A 26248-nucleotide genomic window follows, 5' to 3' on the forward strand; every position below is an offset into this window, starting at 1 on the left:
ATAGGACTCGCATTAGGAAAGTGTAAGCTATTGGCTTTGTGAATAATGATGCTATTAACTTATATATTTTCAAAGCCGATACATATTAAAAAAAGTGTCATTTACAATACCAATAGCTCACACTTTCCTAATGCGAGACCTATTGCATTGCAAATGCTTGTTTTATTTGACATCTTTGTGTTCGATTTTATCGAATATTTGAAGTAATGTTGACTATTTTTGTGTTGAAATTTTGCCAGATGAACAGAGAAATTGATGATAATTATTTATAAGAGAAAGCTACCATTTCTATATAGATCTCATGCTAATAGACTTACACAAAGTTAACCATTCTTGCACTATATGCTTTTATCTTTTAATGGGAAAAGTGATAGTGTTTTGATATGAGAATATGCTTTTATTTGACAGCACCTTCATTGAAACAACCATTTACTTCCACTGTTTCCCAAAAATCTGGATGGACTATATCTAGCAGAGAACCACAGACTGCCTTGACTGATCATTCATTGGAGAACCTCTCTCAGTCTTCTCACCAGCTACGCACAACATCTTATGTCATTCAAGCCTCTGAGCACTCCACACCTATTTCTCCAGGTTACTTCTCAGAGGAGCTTCAAAATACATCGACATCAGTGCCTACGGACACCCCTACTGCTTTGTATTCAGGTATTTGCAAACCACTGTCTTTAGATGTATCCGATTCTATGCCTAGAGAGGTCTTGATTTCTCTGTTTTTCCACCATGGATCTCCAGCCATTTCCACCTGTCAGCCTCCAGGGTTGTCTTGCCCTTTATTTCTAGATGTCTCCAGTTTTACACTTTCACTTGACTGTTGTGTTTGCAGACATTTCGTTCCATTAACTTATTTATTTCTACCCCCTCGGTGTCAGGATTTCTTTTCTGTGCAGTCGATATATGTCGTCACTTCACCTTTTACCTCAGACTGACCTATTCCCATAACATGTACAAAATGTCCCAAGGGGAACACAAATTAATTTTAAAAATGGCATTTGTAGTCAAACATTCACTTCCAGTTGAATACATTAACAATCTTCCTTTCGGGAAGGGCTTCAGAAAATAACTGTTCCATTAAATATGAGAGGGCTAGTTTTCAACTCTTCCTACCAAGTCTTTTAAGGCTGACTAGTCCATTCACAGTACTATTCATGCAATCTTCTTTTTGTTATTGAATGCTGGCACTATCAATATAGGATTTGGCTTGTTGTTGGTAGATCTTTGCACTAAGGTGTACCACAATCAATGTAAGCAAACCAGGTATGCAGTTACTATGACAAAAACAGGTCATTTATACATGGAGCCGTGTTGTATTGCACAACATTGTTGCTGGCAGACTGACGCACACCAGACACGGCTCCACATTTAAGAATCTCTCACCGCAACTCACAGGTCTTTCTGCTCTCCTCAATACAATTTCACCAACATTGGAATGTTTACACTTGGACAAGATTATAATATTCATGCCTTTCTATTTTGTGATGTACTAGCAGCAGATCATTTGAGGTGGGCAATGTAGATAACTAATATTGTGACTAGTTCTGGTAGTGCTGTCAGCTAGAACCCAGCTTCTTGCTCCATAGAAATACACACTAATATGAGGCCCACATTAATTAACCCTCAGATAAAAAACAGAAAGGACAAACAGATTCCCAGGCAAGAAAAGTGATGGCTAGGCCACTACGGAGCAACCTAGATGGAAGTGGGGCAGCTAGACCTTTGGCTGTCTGTAGCAGTCCCTGCATTTGCTGCCTGTAACGTGCGGTGGTGTGCTAGTTATCCCTTGTGATAGCTGTAGGTAAGAGCGGGGGTGCTGGCAATCCCTGCATTTGTGGCAATGCCAGCAGGTAAGAGGGTGGAGAGCGCCGCCCACAAAACTCTTGCTGCCTGTGGTGAACCACCCCCCCCCCACCCACCTTGATACGCCACTGCTAGATGCCTGCAGCGCCTCAGTTGAAGTTACGCTGGAGCTCCGTTCAGCACTAAGTGGCCTATTTAGGAGCCGGTTTGGGTTGTGTTCACGCAATTCAATGTGGTACATGGTGACGCAAACTTTAAATGCAGTTTATGAAGCCCCGCAAGGTCCGTTTGCGTGGCCCTGAGTGGCTCCAAATGTCTGTAGTAAAGCAACGCAGCACATATTGCTGCATTGCCTTACACTCTGCAAGAGATGCATTCCGTCGGCGTTGCGTGGGTGTTCCCAAGCAACTTCCATGGTTTTTGATGAATTCCCAGATTTACCAGAATGTGTAAACCTGGGAATGCACCAAAAAGATACACCTTCCCAGGAGAAGCATAGCGAAGAGAAATATATTTATTTCTCCTCTTTACTACCTTATTCTACGTGTGCTGCATTTACAGATAGAGGAATGTGCCTCTCAGGATTGTTTTTGTGCAGGAAGATCTCCCTTCCTGCACAAAAATAATCCTGAATGCAACACAGGCACCCTGAACCATGGTGCAAGAGTTCCTGCATTATCGCCAGGCTGCTAAAGGTGCCAGCACAGGCGAAAAGGCAGGAATGCAACATATTGCCTTAAATGCGGCCAATACTTGCCCTTTTCCTGTCACCTAGTGCAGCGCAGCAAGGTGAGTTGTTGCACTGCATTGTGTGACATTCCTGTGAACAGGCTCCTAAGTGACTAGGCTGTCGCAACCAGAGTGGTCATGGTGGACAGGAATAAGCAAATGATATACAAGGAGGCGTGACGTAGGAGGCAAACCTACACACCAAAATCTGGCAGATAAGCTTTAAGGGGGAGGGAGGTGTTTGTCGGAGCAGGAGGCTGATTGGAGATTTACTAATGTACAGGATAGCCTGAGACGCTGAGTGGCTAATGGACTTGCCAGTATCTCTAGGAGTTTTTTAATAAGGGAACCTTAGTCAGCGCCTTTGCCATCAGTGTGATGGCCATCACCCCCCCACACCCGCACCCCCCGCCCACTGACTTTGGGTCAGAAACACCAATGGACATTCTTGTAGCAGGAACCTAGACAGGACCTTCTTGGAACTCAAAGCAGCCCTGGCAATTTTGCTGGGCAGGAGAGGAGGGGGCAATGGCGATTGCTAGTGTAAAGCACTGCTGATATTGTTCTGTGGGCAGATATTACAGCACCACTGCAAAACCGGCCACCATTAACAAAATCGTATCCACCCTTCCAGCTTTCGGATAAATGCCCAATGCTTGGTCTGGCTAGTCCGGCCCTGGGCATAGAGTGGCGAATAAAAGCTACACCAATTTTATGCAGCTTGCTGATCATCCATCGCTGTTGAATTTAGCTGGAGGGCTTCCTGGTGGCTGCTGGGTGTGACTACTTGTCGTAAACATAGGACACAGGAATAACGTTTTGCTACCCCAGTCACTGCCAGAATGCCTCAACTGTCATTTCCCCAACTGTCTAATCCTCCCCATGAACATTCCACAGTGAGCACAAGGTTTCACATCACTCAACTCCATTGTGGAAATAAACAAGAGACCATCAATTATGCAGAACATGTTTGCATTCATGTCAATATCATATTATACGTATATCATACACTACACTACTCAGAGATGACCAAAGAGGGGCTGTGCACCAATCCATGATACACTTATCTTGGCCACATTGTGGAACTAGCTAGAGCAATCAGGGAGGACCCAGGGAAACAGCAGCTCATCGCTCCTGCGGCTGTTGGCTTAGAAACCATGTGGTGCTGCGTTTTTAGCATTAACGGAGATGGGCTCTTTGGAACTGAGGTTATAGTCAACTCGGGTAGAGGGCCAAGGCAACTCCAGAGGCTACTCAGGTTTCACTCCCTCAGGAATCCAAGTAAAGAACCTTGGAGAAACTCTTCACCCCTTCCTTCCGTTCAGCTTGGAGACAATTAAACAAACGCACATGTACATTAGGCCAAGAACCAGTGGCGTAACAAACATGAAGCGGCCCCCCTGCATGTTACATGGAGGGAGCCCCCTCATGCTTCATACTCATTCAAGCCTGCCACCCGTGCACAGTCCCGAAGGGGGCCTCCTGGATCTTAGGGGCCCCACACTGTAGGGGCTTTGGGGGCTCTCATTATCCCACTGCTCTAATCACCCGATACCCACTTACCAAACAAATGTCATTCTAACCAGCATGCACAATTGGTCTATGTATATAAGTCAATTAGAATGGGACCAGCACTGGCTGGAAGGAGCAGGAGGCAGACTCTTTTCCACCATACCTCAGTTCCCTTACTACTGCCTTGGTAAGAAACCATAAAGTCATGACTGCCATAACCATCATCACCTTGAATGTTCAAGAACTTAGGGTCTGATTTAGAGTATGGAGGATGAGTTACTCCTTCACATCTCCATATCACGTCCGCATCATTATAAATGCCATTGGATATAATGCGATTATAATACAGCAGATAGGCTATCCATCATGTTTGTGACAAAGTAACCTGTCTGCTGAACTCTAAATCAGGACCTTAATTCCCCACAAAAGGATGGCGTTATAACAAAGGCTCAAAACTGAAGAAAAAGACGTAGCTCTCCTCCAAGAGATTCACCTACCATCCTGAGACATACAGAGAATTCATTATTATTGGTTCCATCTCAGTTCCACATAGTAAACACCACAGACAAAGAGAGCTGCAATGCTATTAAGAATGGGGGTAGCCTTCGAGTTAGAAACAAAATACACTCAAAGCAGAGAAAGATGGGTGGGCAGCCAGGACAAGCTAGGAAGCCTTCAATTGGCTAAATATTCCTCCTACTCCCCTAATGAGGAGAAAAAGCTATTTTATGCAGACTTCATCCCAAAAGTATTTGATTTGGCCAAAGGACAAATAATGGTAGTTAGGGATTTTAATATTATTTTTCACCCCAAAGTCGACAGAATCCCTGCACATCCAGCTTCTCCCAAACTTCCCCTTACATGATCTAAGGCTTATCAGACTTAAACATTGAGGACATATGTGGGAACAGCAGTAGTGGGACAGAGAATATACATTTTATTACAATATATGTGGCACTGATCTTACCACTTAGGTTCCCAAAATTAACGAATGATCAGATCTAAAAAAGCTTCTCTCCTATGTTTGGGAGGACCGTGCCTTCAGAGTTCCAAGGACAATGCTTTATAGCAGTACAGTTGAGAGGTCCTGAGATTACCGTTCATACGGCCGTACAATCAGCCAGCTCAACTCCTCTCAGTCCTGGACTGGAATCACAAATCCTATAATATAGATTAGGTTCACGCGGAATAACATTATTCTCAGATTCCATTCCATATCTAGCAATGGCTCCCCCAGATGGACCAGTTAGGGAAGCAGTGGATGTGGACAGAAATACATTCCTTCTAAAAGACTATTGGCAGGAAATTACATGAAAGACCGGACTCACTGTAATTCTATCCCTCCTATTATCTATAACTCCAACTTCCCCCTAGTATTCAATGATACTTGCTGGAAAGGTTGGAAGTCTGGCAATACCTCTACCCTGGGCGACCTCTACTCAGATAATGAGACATATACTCAAGCAGAACTGGCACTTGAGAAGAGTGAGCGATTATAGAGTCACACAACTTCTACTTTGGGCGGACTCTAGGGAGGTGAGAGAAGAGACACCCCCCCAGAGAATATTTTTGTGAATAAATTGCACCAAAAGGGGATAACCTGGCTATAACAGCCAATTATAGATCAAGGGTCAAAGATAAACATAGTTACACGTTACCATGGGAGACGGATTTACATTGAGAGATATTGGATGGTATATGAAGAAGAATATAGCAGAAGGCCACAAAGACTACGATCTGCATTTTACATACAAAAATGCAAATACATTATTTACCAATTGATATTTATCCCCTAATTGGCGTTATCCAATGTTGATAGCCAAGAATTTAGCTGGAAAAATTGTGGCTAGAGAGGCACTTTCCTACATATGTGGTGGCTGTGAATATTCATTCAGGCATGCTGGAAAGATATCATTTCACATATCAGAGAATGAGGGGAATAACAATTCCCCCCCAACTGTTATCACTAATGAATGAATGAATGAATGAATGAATGAACGCTTTATTGATTTAGACCCCTACCGGGATCAAAAATATAACACAATGATACTGTAATCATACCATAAAATTATTATATAAGTCCTCACATTAAAACAAGTTTTAAAACGTTTTGAAAAATGCAAATACAGTATGACATACATATTCATTCAGTAGAAACATTGTAAGGTTAATCCTTTCATCAGCTGACCATGCGGTACTGAGACTGCTGGGCAAATATAGATTGCATGTCCTAAATCTTGGATCCCTCCATGACAAAAATCAAACAGGCCATTTGTGTTATTCCAGTGGCTTTAGTAGTATTTTCAGAGAACTTAACATGTGGCATGGGAAGTGTGTTGTAATGTAACGCCCTAAGAGGCCAAGGGTATGCCCGGATGAGGGTTCCATCATCAGTGTGACACTGGAACCAATTTGCACCTGACTGAAAAGACCTGAACATGCTGAAACCGGTCAGGGGTGTCTTGTGTTCAGCTCAGAGAGGACATCACTAGGCAGTTACGGCTGGACAGTTCCTACTCACAAATGACCAAGTCTGATTTGCATAAGGCTGGGTTTACTATGAGATGCCATGATGGCCCACAAATAAGGATGGGAATGCTATCCAGATAGATTGCCAGTGGTTAGATCATTTGCAAGCACTCCTCCCATCACCTTTTATGCATTTGCTAGGGGTCCAATGGCTAGAAAAATGCAGGAGGAAAGTAAGGGCAATAGCCTAAAATGGGTAGGTGGTGTCTCAGGAAATAAAGATAGTAAGAGAGCAGTAAGTTGGGATACAAGGGGAGGACCCCCGGGTAAGAAAACAAGAGGATAAGGACAAAAAAATCAGGAGGAGCTGGTGATTAAAGGGGGGCTGAAAGATAAATGGGCTTAGTAGGGGAACTCAATCGGTATGCACTGTTAATTTACTGACAGTGTGCCATCCAGCACTCCTTTCTGAGACGCAGTTTTCTTTGTGGTTAATCAAGTAAATTAAATTCTTCTCAACAAATGCAGCCAACCAATCTTGACTTTTGAATGCTTGTCTTTATTTAATTCATTGTTTTCATTGTTACTTCACAATGTTCCTGTTCACTGCGGGTGGTGCCGCTTACATCACAGTTTGCATATTGAAAATCATTCAGGAATGTACATCCATCTGCATTTCGGGACTAAGCCCTTCTTCAGGGGAAATATCTTGGATCTATAGGGAACAAAGGATATATTTGTAATCCAGGACTGTGTATCCTCCCACAATCTAGCACAAGTGGATGTTCATGTAAACAAGGTGTTAAAAAAATTGGTGTTAATAAATACACCCATGCAAGTTGACTGGTGATATGGTTAAAGAAACTGAGTTTGTGTATAATAACACGTATTATGGATAGCGTGTAGTAAATAGTGTGCTTTCTGAAGGGTGAGCCGTGCGGTCGATGAAATTGTGTTCAAAACAACAAGGTGTACAGTGAAGTGCTCGGTGCTGTCGGAGGTAAGGAAACTCTAAGAAAAGCTCGGTGTATGCCGTTCTGAACACGGTTTAACGAGGTTGACAAACGGTGCACTGGTGCTCTGTATTTTTCTCATGGGGCGTGACGTTTGCCAAAGAGGCATAATACTGTAGGTGTTCAAGGTGCCACATATATTCAAATGCACACACAAACGGTGCTAATTTAATCTTACCGCGTGAGCGACCGTAGTCGAGTGCTTTCCGTCGATAGATTCAAACCGTGACTCAAATACCGGCTTCTCCGAAATCCTAATCGGTCTCATGCGATGTTAGCGTGGACACGTTAAGCGTACGAGTTTCCCATGGAAACTGAAGATGGACTAAGATCGTGGCAGCCATCTTGAAATGGTTGAAAAAATGGGTATCTCCAAATATTGTCGAAGTGTAAAAAGAAAAAAATGGCATAATGTCTAGTGAATTGAAACATAGCAAGCCCTGATGGTTATATGTCAACACAAATTATGTAACAAAGAATATATACAGTCATATAAGCATACTGCAATGGAGTACATATTGCTATAGGAAGAAACTGTATTCTATACAATCATTGAGACCCTTTGGGATACAGGAGTCCAATTTCTTGATCCAGTGCATCTCGCGTTGTAATAGTTTTTTCCTGTTATCAGCACCTGGTTTTACAGGGACAATCTCCAAGATCACAAATCCTATCTGGCTTATGTTGTGGCTATTTCTGGAGACATGTGCAGCTACTGGCGCCTTCATAACTTTATTTCTGATCGTGCTTTTATGCTCCGTCATCTGTGTTTTCATTTTTCTCTCTGTTTTTCCAACGTAAGGAAGACCGCAAGTGCATTTAAGTAAGTATACCACGTTTTTTGTGTCGCAAGTTGCGTTGGTAAACAATTTAATGGTTTTTCCAGTGGTGGGATGATTTATGGTGTTACCCCAGATGATATTATTGCAATGACTGCAATTTAAGCATGGTTTAGTTCCAAGGTATGTAATGTTCTTGCATGTGGGTTTGGTCTTGAGTAGGTTTTTAAGGCTCCTCGACCGTTGATATGCAAATTAAGGTTTGAAATTGAAAATTCCATTGAAAATCTGGTTTGTTTTCTACCATGGGACAATTTTTTAAGATGATCTTTTTCACCTGACAAACTCCAGGTTCAAAATTTGGATACAAATACTGGTCTGTTGTTTGCGATCTACCTTTGTTTTGACCTTAACTCTTAACGGTTAATGGCTTCTGCCCTTTCTTTTGCGCTGGTCAAAACTGTTTCCGGATATTTCCTGTCTTTGAATCTTGCAAGCATTTTATTTTCATTCTCAGTGTACGTTTTGGATGTTGAGGAAATTCTCTTTATTCTTAGTAGTTGGGAATATGGGAGATGTTTTTTCAGGGACATCGGGTGACAACTGTCGAAAGGCAGAGAATTATTTCTGTCAGTATTTTCTGTGTACACATTTGTTTCAATCTTGTGGTTTGTGTAGGTTACCAATACGTCCAAAAACGCAATGCTTTCCATGCTAACCGAATGTGTAAATTGTATATGGTCATCAATATTGTTGACGGATACGACAAAATCGTCGATCTCATCAGGATGTCCTTTCCATATAAGGAAAATGTTATCTATGTAACGCCAGAAACTAAAGACTTTTTTATTCCATCTCGGATTGGTGAAGATGTTGTGCAGTTCCAAATGATGCATAAACAAATTTGCATAGCTGGGAGCCGCACAATTGCCCATAGATTTTCCAGAAAGTTGTAGGAAGAAATCGTTGTTCCACTCAAAATAACTGTGGTATAAAGTGTACTGGAGTAGTTCTAGAGGAAACACCTTTAGATCTTGTCTGATGTTGTGATTCATTAAAAAAGATTCAATGGCTTCTATGCCTCTGTTGTGTGGAATAGATGTATAGAGAGCGCATACATCGGTGGTACATAAGGTTATTGTCTTGTTTGGATCCAAGGTGATGTTGTTTAATTTGATTAGGAAATATGCAGTGTCGCGTATATATGTTGTCATTTGCTTCACTAATGGTTGTAGATGTCTGTCTATGTATTTGCCAGTTGGTTCATGGATAGATCCCTTTGTAGACACAATTGGACGGAAAGGTGGTCTTTTAAGTCCTTGTGAATTTTCGGTAACGTGTAAACTAGGACTCCTTGGATGTTCTTGTATTAAGTACTTTTTATCTTTCTCTCATTGTACATGCGTTGTCAATAATGGTTTTTAGAATTTTTGCAAATTCCCCTGTTGGATTCTGGGATTGCATCATGTAAAGTTCCACTTTGTGTATGTGTTCATTAACACTCTGTTAGTAGAAGTCCGAGTCCACTATCACAAGTGCACCCCCTTTATCAGGTTACTTTACAACAGGATATGTTTTAATTTGTTGACAATTTGGTTTACTGCTTGTCTTTCTCTGGTGGTGAAATTGGTGTTTTTCGAGGAGGGTTTCCTGAATTTCGTTCATGGTGATAGTCCAATGTTTTATGGCTGTCTGGTGCCAGAAATGAGCTTTCATTCCTTAAACCCATGACTGTGTCTTCAGTTTCAACCTCGGTCTGAGGGGCCACGATGTTAAAGAAATGTTTCAACCTCAGGTTCCTCATAAACTTGTATAAACTGACTTCAATTTCAAGTTCATTTGACTGGTAGGTGGGTACAAATGATGTGCCACGTTGTAAAGTGGCCGTTTGACAGTTGGTTAGAGTCTCCTTAGATATATTGATAATTAAGTTATTTTGCTTCGTGTCTACTTGGTGATCGAGGAGCTTTGTTCTTTGGGAGCCTTTGCCCTCCGGGGTCGACGTTTGTAGTTCAGCCTCTCCCTAAAATATGTGTCTCTGTAGGGTCTTCGGTAGGTGTTCCTGCTGTGTTACCTCTGTTCGCTTGGATATTTACTCGTGTTCTGTCACTTCTTGGACCGCTTCTTAGTGATGAACCATTTGATGTTTTACTACCTTCATCTGATGAAGGATTATTGAAAGGTCTTTGTTGCCTGCGTTGGGCATATACTTCCGCCCAATTATAAACTTCACCCAGTTTATAATCAATTGTGTCGCATTTATATTTTCTTATCTTTCTTTCGTTGATTTCTCTGGAGTATTTGTCTAGTTGTATGTTGATATCATTTAATTTTTTATCCAGCTCTTCCTTAGATAAATTGGTACTCAAATTTTTTTGTATCTGTTTGATCTCTTTTCTGAGATCCTCAATTACTTTGGATAGTTCTTTGACTATTAACAATATTAAGTCCAACTAGCACTTATTAAGGATCGCATACCAGCACTCTGTGAACTTGGGATTGTTCCTGCACGCTATCCATAATGCATGTTATTATACACCAACTCAGTTTCTTTAACCATATCACTAGTCAACTTGCATGGGTGTGTTTTTTAACACCAATGTTTTTAACACCTTGTTTACACCAACATCCACCTGTGCTAGATTGTGGGAGGATACACAGTCCCGGATTACAAATATATCCTTTGTTCCTATAGATCCAAGATATTTTCCCTGAAGAAGTGCTTAGTCCCGAAATGCACAGGGATGTACAGTCCTGAATCATTTTCATGATGTGAGCGGCACCACCCGCAGTGAACAGGAACATTGTGAAGTAACAATAAAAACAATGAAGTAAATAAATACAAGCATTCAAAAGTCAAGATTGGTTGGCTGAATTTATTGAGAAGAATTTAATTTAATTGATTAACCACAAAGAAGACTATGTCTCAAAATGGAATGCTGGATGGTCATTAAATTAAGAGTGCATACCAATTAAGTACAATTCAACTCCCAGGGGTCGGAGGGAGGAACCCACTAGCTTCCAAGCCCATTTAAAAATGGATTTAAACTCAATGGATATGTAATTTTTCACTAATTAAATAGCGTGCCACACGCTACAAATCATTGACTTAGTAGGGGAATGCCTTGAAGAAGGAGCAAAGATTAGGAGGGTCATAAAAACATTTTTGTAAACAATATGAAATGTTCACTTAGAAGCACATTCAGCAGATTATTTTCATCATCATTTGAAATGCTATTTAAGGTGAAAAACGAATTGAAATTTGTTTGATGAAATGCCTCATAAAGTTTTATTTTTTATCAACAATACTGTAGTGTAGTTCCTATATTCCCAATAGGCTCTGCGTATTGGAATAATATATCCTATAGACTTGACGCAAGACTTATGTCTACTAGGTCTCTATCGAATATATTAGACTTAATTGTGAGTGCCAGATAGCTCAGAGGTTACTAGAAACTTTCTGGAATAAACAAGAAGGGATTAGTTTCTGACAACCGCATAAACATGACAAGTTTGTTTCCCCAAGATAAAATTGATCTTCAGAGTCATGGAAACAATAGATAGATATTGTACTCAGTCAATCGTGCATGCTTCGTTTCATAAGAGGTGCAGAGAAATAGAGAGACGGGCGTTTTCAATAAAAGTATTTATTGAACAGTCTTCTTTCTCATGCAGAAGAAATGAACTGCCACAATCGTAATACTGGCTGTAAAGTATAACACGTACAGCAAGAAGAGTATTATGAAATAATACTGTAAAAGCATGGTATGGTTTCTAAGCCATAAAATACATACATGAATAAATAAAGACTAAAAGTACTCAATTGGTGCTTCTAAAATACGCCTACTCCGATGTACCTAACCTAAGTCTAGTACGAGAGAAGAAGTAAGTGTGGTGTAGCATAAGTTTAGTATTCTTTTGCCAAGAATCTATCCAAGATTTTCTTAGGGTCCAATCAGCACCGTACCTTGGTTTAGAATGAAGGAGGTCTGGTATCTCTCTGTCTCAGGACTCGATTTCCCAACACCCCGCAAGGGGAGCTTGGAAATACTGGAGCTGGATTTCTCGGCAGGAGAAAAGACAGCGTCTCTTTGACTGCGTCTACTGGAGGGTCGGCTTCCTTCGGCACTTGCTGTAGCAAGATGCGCGGGCGAGTAGATAGTCGAACTTCTCCAAACCACTGTGTGTTTGATAGGGCAAGTATGGGCATATTAATACCTTGAAGGTGCCGAGTTTGACGTAAAGTTGGACATAATAACGTCTTCAAAGAGTCTCAGTTCTTTGAAAACTCCACAAGTTCTTGGACAAATCAATATTCAAGCAAGGGGAAGTCCCTAATTGCTGAAGCCGAGTTTTCCAAGAAATTGTTGTGGATTTTCGGAACTAGTGGAAGTAGCCATGCCGTATTTGGACTGCATGAGCTATGTCTAAATATGGTTATGATTTCTATGCCTATATAAGGATATGGTGATTTATACCTATAAAAGGGCATGAATCGGGAAAATTACACTACGGTCCTAAAATGCTATACAACAATACCACATACAACCCTCAATTAGAGGAAAACTACTCTGCTACCAAACTGTATATTGCATTGATCTTTTCTTTATTCTTGCACCACCAAACATTTCCTCCACAAAATCATATCCAGCACAAAAAGATGGTTTCAACTTTCTTTTAGCTAGGACCATGTGCTGAATACTTTTTATTTGTGAAGGCTATTTTATCTGTTGGCTACAGGTATGTATTTTGGCTTTTGTTTGGAAACGGTGCTACATTCTCCCTAAAATATTATAAAGTAATATTACTAATTTGTACTACAATTGATCTCTTTGAGATGGGACCATTTGGGCCATCCTCAGCTTTATTAGATGCCATCAGTAAGGGCATTGTTGAAAAACTGGACAACTGAGTAGCGTGGCGGGGACCGCACTTAGTAAAATTGTCAATTCATCTTTATCAAACAGATCTGTCCCTACTTCTTTCTTCAGCTATAGTGAACTCATGGTGATTCCCACTACTTCCAACTGCGTCTATTCGAAATGTATTGTAAATCTTATGGCAAGACAACTGTGTCATTTTTCAAAGAAACATATCTCTTTTGATAATGTTAGCACTGATTAGCAGTGGTAAAGTGCCCAGAGTCCTAAAGCTAACAAAAAGGTCAGAAAAATAAGAGGAAGAATGCAAAAAATGTATGGCTAACCCTTGAAAAATAGCTGGAGAGCTTGAGTTGTTGGTCACATCGGTCATAATTATGACCACAGTTGGCGTGGAGCATGTCATGAGATCCATATAGCAAGTGTGTATGAGGAAATGAATGGGCAAGTAGGTACAGAAATAGGGATACCACTAGTCCACTAAGCAATTACCAGGTGCAAAGAGAGGTAGGGTACTGAACCATAACCTAATTTGTATTATATATGGGAGGGGGGGGGAGAGGAACAGGACCAGACAACCTTCCCTTCCTAATAGTGACCGCAGAGCCATGTATGAATGTTTTGCGAAAATAATTGCGGTCACAAAACACTCGCAAATTACCGCCCTCTTTAAGACGGTGGTAATGAAGTCGCAAATGGCACTGGCTCCAAAAATATTATTTAAGGGCAGGCAGTGGTCCCAGGGACTGCTACCTGCCCTTAAAAAAATGAAACCTTTTTGTTTCATTTTTTTTTTAAATGCATCCCATTTTCCTTTAAGGAAAACGAGCTGCATTCCAAAAACAAAAAAACCCTTCCTTATTTAAAAGCAGTCCCAGACATGGTGATCTGCTGAGCCCACCAGGCCACCATACTTGGGAGGGCCTACCATTCCCAAGGGGCTCGCAAATTGTGAGAGGCTCATTAATATTTATGAGCCTCGCAATTTGCGACCCCATTGGGAATTGCAAACAGTGCTAAACACACTGTTGTACATGCACCTTGCAAATTGTAAGTTGCAAAAGACTTGCGATTTGCAAGGCGCTATTTTGCTCGTCGTGCATCTGGCCCTGGATTCGGAGAATAAGAATTTGGAAATTATCCCCCAGATGCATCAAGCATCCATTTTGTGATTCCTTATTAGCAAAAAATAAGGATTCGCTAATAAGGAATAGCAAAATACCATGCATGAAGAACTTGCTTAAAAATTGCGATTTCGTAAAATTCCTTAATTGCGACGCGCAAATTGCGAGTCGCAATTAAGGAATACCTCCCCATTCATTCTTATGGGCCTAGAGGCCCATAGGAATGAATAGGAAGACAATCTCAATTTGCGATTCTCAATTAGAGAATAGCAAATTGAGATTGCAATTTCAAGGGTGCCAGGGTGTCAAAAGGACACCCTATTGCACCCCTGAAATCTGCATTTGTGTGTAAAATGGAACTTTGAAAAATGCACTTTAGTGCATTTTTCAAAGTTTTTGCAAATGACCATGAAGTTCATTCAACTGCATGGTAATTTGCGCCCCCTATTAGCGAAATCGCAATTTTTTAAACTTTAATGTATTGCATTTAAGGAATCTCAATTTGAGATTCCTTAAATGCAATAGCAGTTTAAGTAATCGCAATTTTACGATTTCTTAAATTGCAATTTTTGCATTTGGGATGATGTATCCCAAATGCAAAAATACCGGTCGCAAAGGGGCAGATTCTGAGAATCTGCCCCTTTGCGAGCGGATTCTAGCTTGATGCATCTGGGCCATAGGCCTTTGTCTTTAAATCCATTTTTTGGGTCATAAGTATCATTTATTACAGCCAAATATTTTATAATGTCAGCAAATAGTATTATAGATTTATGCTGATCAATACCGCAGACCAAATACACAGAGAAGGAGATTACAGTTCTGATTAAAATCATGGGGCTAAATTCCACTTCCTGTGCAAAATGAGTTTGCACAGCGATCGATTCTATGTTGTGAAATAATTATCACATCCCCTCTGTGTTCTTCTGACAGATTTAGTAGACCAAGCATGCCAACATTTATGAGGGGGACAGGGTAGGAAAAAGGCAACACAAGGCGACTTTGATGATTTAACCTCCAATTCCACATGTCTGCCTCATTTCCAAGTACCAAAACCTGACATGGTAGGAGTTTATCAGTCCTGCTAAATACCTAACCCTTGGGCAACGGTATTTAGCTGGTGTGGTACATATCTCTCAATCACTACCACACTTGTTATCAGGGTCTTGGTGAGAATTATGCAGGGAATGGGCCTTTTGAAGTTTCTAATAACTGGCTTGTGCTAGGGACATAGGGGCATATTATCAAGGGGGTTTATCTCCGCTTTTTTGGCTTTAAAAGCCAAGAAAGCGGAGATAAAATTATCTCCCTATTACCTAGCTATCGCTAACACCAGTTAGCGACATCTAGTAGGAGATAGCGACCATCTTGGGCCCCACTTTGCATGTCAGTGATATTTATCACTAATGACATGCAAAGTGGGCGTGCCAAGATGTTAGCGACTGAAAACAGTCGCTAACATCGCTATCTCCTATTACCAACTTTTGGAGATATTCGCGCTAAGCGCGAATATCTACTAAAGCTAACACCTGCCCTGAGCAGTTCTTAGCCATGTTATCCAATGGGAGGTGGATAACATGGCTAAGAGCATTAGCTCGGTAATGCATGAATATCGCTGACTTTTCAGCGATATTCATGCATTGCAGCGATTGATATCGCATTTGCGATAAACCTTGGTAATACCAAGGTTTATTTGCGGTACAAATCGCCGCAGCTCAGCGGTAAATTTTTGTCTCTAACCAAGCAATAGCGATAATTATCGCTATTGCTTGGTAATATGCCCCATACATCGCACCTTATCAGCTGCTCCTCAGAACATACCTGGAAGAAAACAGCATACGAAAGAAAAATCTTGACAGACTGCCCAAAAATGAGGGTGATAATCGCCATAGCATTGTGCTTAAAACCAGCACGGCTGGGTAGATCAGTGATGTATGTTACTCAGATTTGCCTACTGTTACCATGTATTCCATTTTTGAGGAATGACATGCACACATTTTTATCAATATCGGATTTGGTGATTTATTATAATGTTTGCTATTACAATGTTCCTATCACTTTGATGATTAGTAAATATGTACATGAACTGAACTTTCCAGTACTTTATTTTGTTGTTGTACTTTCTACAACGTTTGTGTAAAACGATGGATGGACCCTGTTTTTTCATGGTCCCCAACTACTCAAATTAACCTATGTCGTTCCACTTCCATTAAGATAGTAAGATAACTCAGAGTGCAGCACTTGCTGCTTGCTGCATCTTTATAGATATTATAGATCATAAAAGAAAACCTCGGCAGGGAAGGTTGTTAGTTATGAAACTAGGAAATGGCTAAACTAATTATCAGCAAGCACTATGTAAAAATTATGTCAATATTATCCAGGTTTCCACGCCTTGATTAAGATGTATGTTTGCAACTAAATATAATAAATTATCTAATAACTTAGGACGAGTTTTTTTCCCATTTCAGAACACCATTGGGTGCGATTGGTGGATGGTCCTAGCCGCTGTGCGGGGCGGGTCGAGGTCTACCACAACCAGCGGTGGGGTACAGTGTGCGATGATGATTGGGGGATGCTCGAGGCTCAGGTCGTCTGCCGGGAGCTCCACTGTGGCAGAGCGCTGTCCTCCTCCAAGAAGTATGGTGAAGCCACAGGACCAATTTGGAAGGATGAAGTTTCTTGCTATGGGTTTGAGTCATCCTTAATGCAGTGTAATTCAGCGAAATGGGGGCATCATGATTGCCAACACGATGAAGATGCTGGAGTCCAATGCGAAGGTATAAGAAGCAATGTAAACTATATGCAATGTCTCCTTTCTGCTTGTCCGGTCTATGTGCAGCTGGCAAAGCAAACAAAGACTTTAGGGCCAGATGTACATTGGTTTTTAGTGTGCCCAAACGTGTTTTAGACCTGTTTGCACACGCTAAAAACCTTGGACCCAAGTACAAAACCTATTTTGCGACTCGCTAATCAATTAGCGACTCTCAAAATAGGTTTTGCGACTAGGGGTGTTCCCCTCTTAATATCGACTCATGGCCCATATATGAATGTTTTTTAACCGCAATTACGGTTGCAAAACACTCACAAATTACCACCTACTTCTAGTAGGTGGTAATGCAATCACAAATGGGACCCCTTCCCCTTAGCAAATGCCTGCAAAAATATTTTTTAAGGGCAGGCAGTGGTCCCAGGGACCACTGCCTGCCCTTAAAAAGTTCAACAAAAACGTAATATTTTTTTTAAAATGCATCCCGTTTTCCTTTATGGAAAACGGGCTGCATTTTGTTTTTAAAAACTGCTTTATCTAAAAGCCACCATCCCTGGGAGGGCCAGCCATTCCCAATGGGGTCGCAAAATGCGAGTGCCCATTAATATTAATGAGCCTCGCATTTTGTGACCCCATTGGGAATCGCTATCAGTGCATCTTGATGGGAGGGAAGTGTTGCACCTGAACCTTGAATAGGGTTTTGCTGGCCTTTCACAATGCTGGCTCCACCTCCTGGGCAGTGGCTGATGTCTCTGCCCTGCACACTGATAGAAGAGAATGAATCCTGTCAACAAAGTGTTCCAGGGCTGTACTTGCCTTCCACAATGCTCGCTCCACCTCCTGTGGGGTGTCTGATGTTATTGCCCTGCACTGTGAAAGGAAAAGAGAAGTCTGGTAAACAGAGTGCTTCAGAACTGGTTTGGACTAGGCAAAGGCCCCTCTCCCCTCAGAGAACAAAGGATTTCGGGGTATAAATATTGGGACCCTGATCCCATGAAATTAGATCACTTTTGGACTACAAACCTTTACTGAGGAGAGGAACCTGAAGAAACTGAGGAGAGACTATTCCTAAGCTGAAGTGCTGCTTAGGCGATTGACCTGCAGGGGTTGCCTTACTGCCAAAGGAAGGAGAAAGGAACTTTGTGTACTTTGCTTTCAACTTGTGAAGGATCTCCAAGGGCGTGGAAAAGATCTTGCCTCCTGCTGAAGTCTTAGGGACAACATACTTCACCCCTCAGCTCCCCAGAGTTCTATGGAAGTGCCTGCTGCTGTTTTTGGCCTTCTGAGGGACTGCCTGTTGCAAGGAGCTGGAAGCGCGACTTACGAAAACAAAGCGTGTCGCCGTCACTGCTGCTGCCGTCGCACTTCTGAACAAGGGTGTCGCCGCTGGAGTTGTCGCACTGCACCGCATCGAGAGAAGCGTCTCACAACAAAGAGAGAGCGTGTCGCCATCACTGCTGCCTTCCGTCGCACTTCTGAACAAGGGTGTCGCCGCTGGAGTTGTCGCACTACACCTCTTCAACAGAAGAGTCTCGCAACGAGGAGGAAGCGTGTTGCTGCCGTCGCACGTCTGAAAAAGGGTGTCGCCACTGGAGTTGTCGCATCATGCGGAACCTTCACACAATCGTGGGAGAAGAGTGTCGCAGATGAAGCTGTTGCCGTCGCACTTCTGAACAAGGATGCTGCAGTCCACGCATAGAACCAAGAACTTCTCGCATCCCTGGAGAAGTGTGCCGCATCTGGAAGATCTTCACGTCTTTATTTCTTTACACTTGAACTTTGCAGTATTTCCCTCGCTGCGACATTGCTTGTCGTGGAAGCACAATGCATCGTAAGGTACATTGACGCAAAGTATTGCATCTTAAGAACTGAACTAAGCTAAAACTACCACTTTAAAGTAAGAATATTGTGTATTTTTGTTGTTTATGGTCTTGTGGTAAATCTATACAAAGTATACTTATTTTTTTATATAAAACCTTGTGTGGTGTCCATCTGTAGTGTTGTCACTGGGTTACTGTATGTTGTCACAAATGCTTTACGCACTGCCTCTGAGATAAGCCTGTCTGCTCGTTCCAAGCTACCAAGTGGGTGAGCAGGGGCTATTTAGGAGTGTAATCCACTCATCCTGACTAGAGGCAAGGGTCCCTATTTGTCAAAGTACCTAACTGTGCCAACTAGAGACCCCCAAATCTAACACATCCCAACTCATCGTTTTTTTGCTCACCATGTCACCTCAGTTTGGACCCAGCCTTATGCAAGTCACTCTAACCACACGAGAGCACAATGATGAACCATTAAAGGGTTATGATGCCATGATAAATAGGAATGTTTATGCAGTAATTAATGAGGCCGAATTATTGTGGTGGTACACAGTGTTTGTGAGATGAGGTAAAATTGTTAATTATGACCCCTGCCTATTAAGGTTTCAGGTACTTCTATATTTATTAGTACTTTTTTCCAATAAGAAAATGTACACATGAAGATACAACCTGTGAAATACACTTGTATTTGCAGTTGCAAATAACATGTGCAAGCCATCAATGCCTCCGGTTGCCATTTTTATTCCATTCAAAGTACACAGATTCCTAGGTCTTTACTCTAAGTATCTGTTGTTTGGATTTGCAAGAACACTGTCAAAACATTGCTTGTTGAAAACTAGCAGATTTAGGTATCTTGAGCGGATGGGTCCTTGGCTACTGCCCTGATGCCGATGAGCCCACCTTTTATTCTTTAAAAGGTAATTGCCCTTTTAAATGTATTGACTATTTAATTATTTTGCCTGTAACTGATCTTGACTCAATATACTTTGGTCACTTACCTTGTTTCAATCTTTTGCACAGAATTTATGATTGGAGAAGAAAAGCCTGAAAATGACGCTCTTCCCCCAACAATTGAAACACAGACGTCTAGACAAGTGATTAAGGAGGAAATGTTATCAATTCCAGAGGACACTGCCAAGCCAGAGAGATCACAGGTCACATGTCCACGGGTTGACTGTGTGTGCCACTCTTCCGTCCCAGCATGCGAGACTCAACATATGCCAGAGCTGGTGCAGATCATGAGAGAAATGAGGAATGACTTCAGATCCATCACAGGCCCACTACAGCAAGACCAGCACAACTTAGAAAACATAGCCAGCACCATGCGCGACTTGGCCTCATCGCTCCATCAACTGGTTAAGATATTCCCTCTGCTTGTGTCCCAGAAACACCCTGGTGAAGCCCAGCAGGCTGTGCCCTGCAAACCGTGTGAAACCTCTGACCAGTGAGGTTATCTGCTCATTTGTAGCATTACGTTTAAATGTTTTCTGTCTCCTCCTATCTCTGCAACTCATTACCTTTGCTTTCTATCATGGTGCAGTGCTTCAGATTGTAGACTTTAGTTTTGCAACATAAATGTTTTTTACACCTGCTTTTTAACATACAGCTGGTACATGAATTCAAAGGCTCAACATGTTTGTTTTGTTGCCAGAGAGCAGTTTACTCTAAGGTCATCTTTAGATAGTTTAATGGGCTGTGAAAAAATTGTTTCAATCTTAGTCCCAGGTGCACATATGATAACCCCCCAAACTATATCACAATTAACATTTTGAACTGGGCACACTTTTATATCCCCTTATTCGAGACACCACAGACCAACTAGATATTGGGTCTGTATGATCCTCTTAACACGGTTTATGGAGGAAGGCTGAGATTGCAGCTTCTTTGTTTGCACAGAAGTATAGAGATGGCTTCAGATTCTAGTGTCTCCATCAAGAACTCACTTCTTTGACATTGGATCAAACATAGTACTGTACTTATGAATTCCTTTAATTGATTGTATCACTCTACATTGTATTTAACTATTTCTTATACTTTTAAAATTTAATAAAATTATTGAACTAAAAAAGAACTCACATTAGGTGTTCATGCTTACGGATTACTACTAAAACTATCATGTAGCAAATAATAATCCAGTCCCCTCCCAAGCATGCCCTCAATAGGACATATTTACGTTTAGTTGAAGACAGCTTGAGCTGTCTCACGAGGTAAAACGACCTACAGAGGGATAAGGACAAAATACCAGCCCACCAAGGCATTTTTTGCCAAAACAACCAATAAGTAAGACTGACTCAATTGTCAGGAGCATTTGAAATTCTTGAAGTACTTGGGAAGATATGGTCTGCAACTTTCCTCAGGCTCTCTGTGATCTAAAATTAAGAGTGTGAGGTAAAACAATAACTAATATATATAGCGCCCAGAGGAAAACTTGAAATTCATGGGAAAAAACAGACAGAATATACTGAAAATGCTGGCAAAGAAAGAAAGGAAAAGGGGGACAATCATAAAGAAATCAAATTGTTACAGGAAAATTAATAGAGCGAGGATCAGAAGACCATAAGTGCTCTTGTGACACACTGAGTAATCCAGCACAGCCTTTCACATAGCAGAAATCTGGAAGAGAAGGAAAGGAGAACAGGAAGTAATAGTCCACCATATCAGTTCAGGAAGCAGACTTTTATAAAAGAAAATGAACAGAGAGTATTTGAAGGTAAAATCTGAGATGGAATAGTACAGGAAGAGCAAAAGGTAAGTGGCCAGCTTCCAAAATGGTAGATGAAAAGAAACATTGAACAGAAATAATGGGGCTAAACTCTTTTATTTTCCCATTGAGATGCTAGATAAACGGACAAGCATTTTCCTCAAACTTCTAGGACTCTGCTGGAATGTGCCAGAGCAAAATTAGAGCTGAATGCTCTGAGCCCAGGAGAGATTTTGTGTCAGCAATACAATATAGTAACTCGTACCTATTATCAATCAAGCATTGTGATTGCCAAAGGAAGCTTGTAAAAATGCAGGGAAATGTTCATTCAGGATTTGAAGGAACTGTCACAAGGAGTTTTCAATCAGTTAGACAGTGGAGAACCCATCGAGGTATGTGTGAATAACACATTTCTTTCATTTTGAATTCCTGTTGTTTATTGACTATGTGATCAAGGTTTTTTATGCAATGATGTGGGAAATTGGTTGTGCACATGAATGAATATTGCAGGTGAGCGGCTTGCACAGCCATACAGAGACTGGGTTGACGGTTTTTAAAATCTCAGATAGACAATAATATTTAGGACATAATTTGAAATGTTAATGGTATTTAGACGATTGAAGGCAGATAGACAGACTTAGGGCCTGAATTAAAAATTGGTGGGCAGCCTGGCATTCATCAGGCTGGCGGAGAACATTACTGCTGCCAACCCAACTGACTACCACCTGCCAATGTTTAGGATCACTGATCTCTGTGTCTTCAGAGGAGTCTCCATCACAGCAGTTCCGGTGAAGGCACTGTGCTGCCACCATCTTTCTGATGACTAAGCACCAAATGTATTTATTTTTCTAAAACAAACTCCCGGTCCTGCCAGGTTTTTGCTGGGAGTGACTGACAAAAAAAATTAAAACATAGAGCCATTCACTCTAAATATGACGGCAGTCTGATGCCTTAAAGGGTCGTACTCCTTCAGCCCATTGGAGTAAGCTTTCTGATGGCAGAGACAGTTGGGGCATCTCTTTCAGAAACATGACCGTCCACCTTACTCTAAATAGAGCAGGCAGAGTGAGGATTTTTCGGACAGTGTACTCTGCCATGTTTGTAGAGGATTAATCCATCCACCAAACTCTAAATTGGGCCCTTTGTCACCAATATGAATGGCAGGAGCTTTCTTTCTGCTTTTGCTTACTTGGGGGCATATTATCAAGAATGGCGTTAAAATTATCACCGCTTTAGCAGCAGGAAACTACTGCTAGAGCGGCGATAATGGGCTTGAAAATATGCCCTTGTGAATTCCCATGGAAGCCCAGGTTAACACCAGAACCAGAACGTGGGCTTCTATGGGAATTCACAAGGACATATTATCAAACCCATTATCGCAGATTTCTTGAGTTACTTACACAGTTGCATTAAAAACTTGCAAATATATTGTGAACCCCTACAGAGATTATTTTGCATGGTAATCCATGCAGACAGAATGCATTTTACAAGATTATGGAAGTCATTTTGATTAGCTATTTGAATCTTAGGTAAGGACGAAAAGTGTACCAGAATAGTAACAGAGTCAATAGTAACTATTATAACTTTGGAAACATCTGAAGGGTGAAGATTTACAATAAAATCAGCAGAAATTTGATCCCACAGCTGTGATGGAATTTCTAAAGGTTGCGACAATTCAGATTTTTTTTAATGACTTCCCATGGATTGAACAGATATCTGTCAAAGAGCAACATACATCTTGCTGTCAGTTCTAAAGTTGGCCACCAAAAAGAATGTTTTAAATTCTCAGTATTTACCCTGGCACCAGTATGAACTGCAGGTAAGGAATCATGAAAGACATGCAAAAGCAGTAATAGCTTTGATGGAATATTCAATTTGTTTGATACAAAAATAAGTCCGACGTCATTCCATGTACATTTGTCTTCTGTTTTAGAATCCTACATTATTTAAAATTTTAGAAGTTTGATCTTTTACTGCAATAAAAAATGCATAAATAGAGACTAGAAAAGCCTAAGTGGTAAAATCTTACCATGAATTGATACTAATGTTTCAGGAAAGGTTGTGATTAAGAATCTGCCACTATGTTTTTATTGCAGCTCTGTAAATTATAAAAACAATCGTATTACAAAAAAGAATAAGCCAAATAAGCTTGCCAACTGTTTTGAAATTCTAGTTCTTGAAGACCTTGCTAATTGCTTTGTCCTATTTTGACAATACCTTGATGAAGGCTTCCAAAAGGTGATGTGAGAGGGAATAAAAGCCTCTATTATCTCCTAGAGCTCTTTATTGTGGCTCTAGAGCCCAAAATAATTCCTTTTGGCAACTATTCATTTTCTACACAAAATGCAACTGAATGCTATTCTTCAAAATCATCATTTTGGATGCAAACTGCACCTGTAGAATGACCCGAAGCATCTGTTTCCATGTTATTAGCTAATGTTGGGTGTCTTTTTAAAAACGTTACCCTTCTTAAACAAGTCAGTGAGAGGTTTAGCAATACATTGCCTTAGACATTGTGCTAAGCAAAGGAATTATTGAGGTTTGCAAATGGAAGTTGCTCAATTAAGCATTGTCTGAATTTTTTAGTTTATTAATATCAGTTCCCTTAGATGAGTCTACAGAAGTCAAGTATTGCTCAAATATATACTTTTAAGGTATCACAAATCATATATGAATCTCTAAGTGATTAAAAGCTACTTCTTTGACATATCTGGCCTGCATAAACCTTTGCAACATTACAAATGCCAAAGGTGCCAAAGGTATAACTCTATTCCCAAAATGACCAAAAGCGTCCTGAATGCAGTTTCAATTTATACTTAGATCTTATTCACAAAAAGTGATAAGCTCCTTGAAAATCAAAATGTGTAAAAATTGTAGGTTTCTTCAAGACTTCAGGAAATTCTGGAATTAAAGGGAGGGGATATCCTTTACTGTAAATGTATACATTCTCAGTAACTACCCTGGCACCAGTATGAACTGCATATAAGGAGGCATGAAATACATGCAAAAGCAGTAATGCTTTGATGGAATAAACTGTTTGTTTGAAACAAAAATATGCCCGTCGTCATTCCATATCAAATATTACTTCTATTACAGAATCTTATGGGGATTTTTAATTTTAGAAGGTTGATGTTTTCCTTCAATTAAAAATGCAGAAATAGAGACATGCAAAGCTTAAAGGGTAAAACCTTACTATGAATTGATACTTAAGTTTCAGGAAAGGTTTGTGAAGAAGAATCTACCACTAGGTTTTTATTTCAGTTAGGTAAATGATACAACAGTCATATTGCAAAATAGTTAAATAAGCCAAATAAGCTTGTCAGCTATTTTGACATTCTGGTTGTTGAAGACTTTGCAATTTATTTTACCTATTTTAAATAACACCTTGATGAAGGCTCCTAAAAGGTAATGTCTAGAAAGAATAAAAGCCTATTTTATCGCCTATAGCTCTTTTTTGCAAACTCAGATAATTCCTTTGGGCAATTATTACTTTTCTAGACAAAAAATGCAACTGAATGCTCTTCTTCAACATCATCAATTTGGATGCAAACAGCACCTGTAGAATGACCTGAAGCATCTGTTTCGATGATAATAGCTAATGGTGTCCATTTGAAAATGTTACCCTTCTTAACCCCTTCGCTGCTGATGACGAGCTCAGCTCGTCATCAGCCACGGTGGTCGTGTGCGGATGACGAGTTGAGCTCGTCATGTAACGCGGCTTTTTGTAAATTGCCGCACAGCGGAAAAATAACCGCCGCAGCGATGCTGTTAAACATGTCAGTGATAGGTTTAACAATAAATTGCCATTAAAATGTGCTAAACCAAGGAACCATTGAGTTTTGCAAATGGAAGTTGGTCTACAAAGTATTATCTGTATTTTTTGGTTTATCCATATTAGTGCCCTTAAATGAGTCTACAGACGTCAAGTATTACATAGAGTATTGCTCAAAAGGATGCTTCTGAGGTATACCAAATCATCTATGAATCTCTGAGTGATTAAAAACTACTTCTTTTCCATGTCTGGGCTGCAAAATTCTATGCCCAAAATGACCAATAGCGTTTTGAATGCAGCTTCAATTCATCCTTAGGTTCAGGTGAAAAGCTGCTTGGAGATCAAACTTTGTATACATTGTAGCTTCTTTCAGAACTTCAAGATCACTTGAGACCTCACTCTGCCTTAACCCCTTCCATGCTCATGACGGAACGGTTCCGTCATGAGCGTCGGTTGAGCTGTGCTCATGACGGAACCATTCCGTCATAAGCCGATAGGGTCCTTAGCACCTTCAGCACAGTGCGAAAATTTGCGCCGTGCTGAAGGGGTTAAGGACAAATAACCCAGAGGTAGATTTACAATGACTGGTGCATCCCTGCATATCGGCAGGGATGCGCCAGTAATTGTGCGCCGCAGCTCCGCCACCCTTGATGTGCCGCATTTACAATGCGGCACACTATTTGGCAAAAACGGCACAGATGCGTCACGCATCTGTGCTGTAAAAGTGGCGCATTGCTGGAGTTGCATCGCAAGCGCGACGCAGCTTCAGCAATGGGGCCCTATGTGCACAATGCTGCGTCAATCCTTACGCCTGCTTCAAGCAGGCACAGGGTTTTGATGCAGCATGAGCCCAAAAGTGACTGAGTGAAA

At 40.9% G+C, this 26248-nt stretch overlaps 1 protein-coding gene across 4 annotated transcripts in view; it reads left to right on the top strand.

Moving 5' to 3' along the window:
* SSC5D (scavenger receptor cysteine rich family member with 5 domains) overlaps positions 1-23882 on the top strand; it is a 315500-nt gene extending 291618 nt beyond the window's left edge. For all 4 annotated transcript variants that reach the window (XM_086930468.1, XM_086930471.1, XM_086930469.1 and 1 more), the window contains 3 exons: positions 409-666; positions 16787-17095; positions 19926-23882. In XM_086930468.1, the coding sequence (XP_086786594.1) occupies positions 409-666; positions 16787-17095; positions 19926-20353 (995 nt within the window). In that variant the 3' untranslated portion in view covers positions 20354-23882. The remainder of the gene's footprint in view (positions 1-408; positions 667-16786; positions 17096-19925) is intronic.
* The last annotated feature ends 2366 nt before the right edge of the window (positions 23883-26248 follow it).

The sequence above is a fragment of the Lissotriton vulgaris genome, chromosome 7 (genome assembly GCF_964263255.1).
Source record: "Lissotriton vulgaris chromosome 7, aLisVul1.2, whole genome shotgun sequence".
In the NCBI taxonomy this organism is placed as follows: domain Eukaryota; kingdom Metazoa; phylum Chordata; class Amphibia; order Caudata; family Salamandridae; genus Lissotriton; species Lissotriton vulgaris.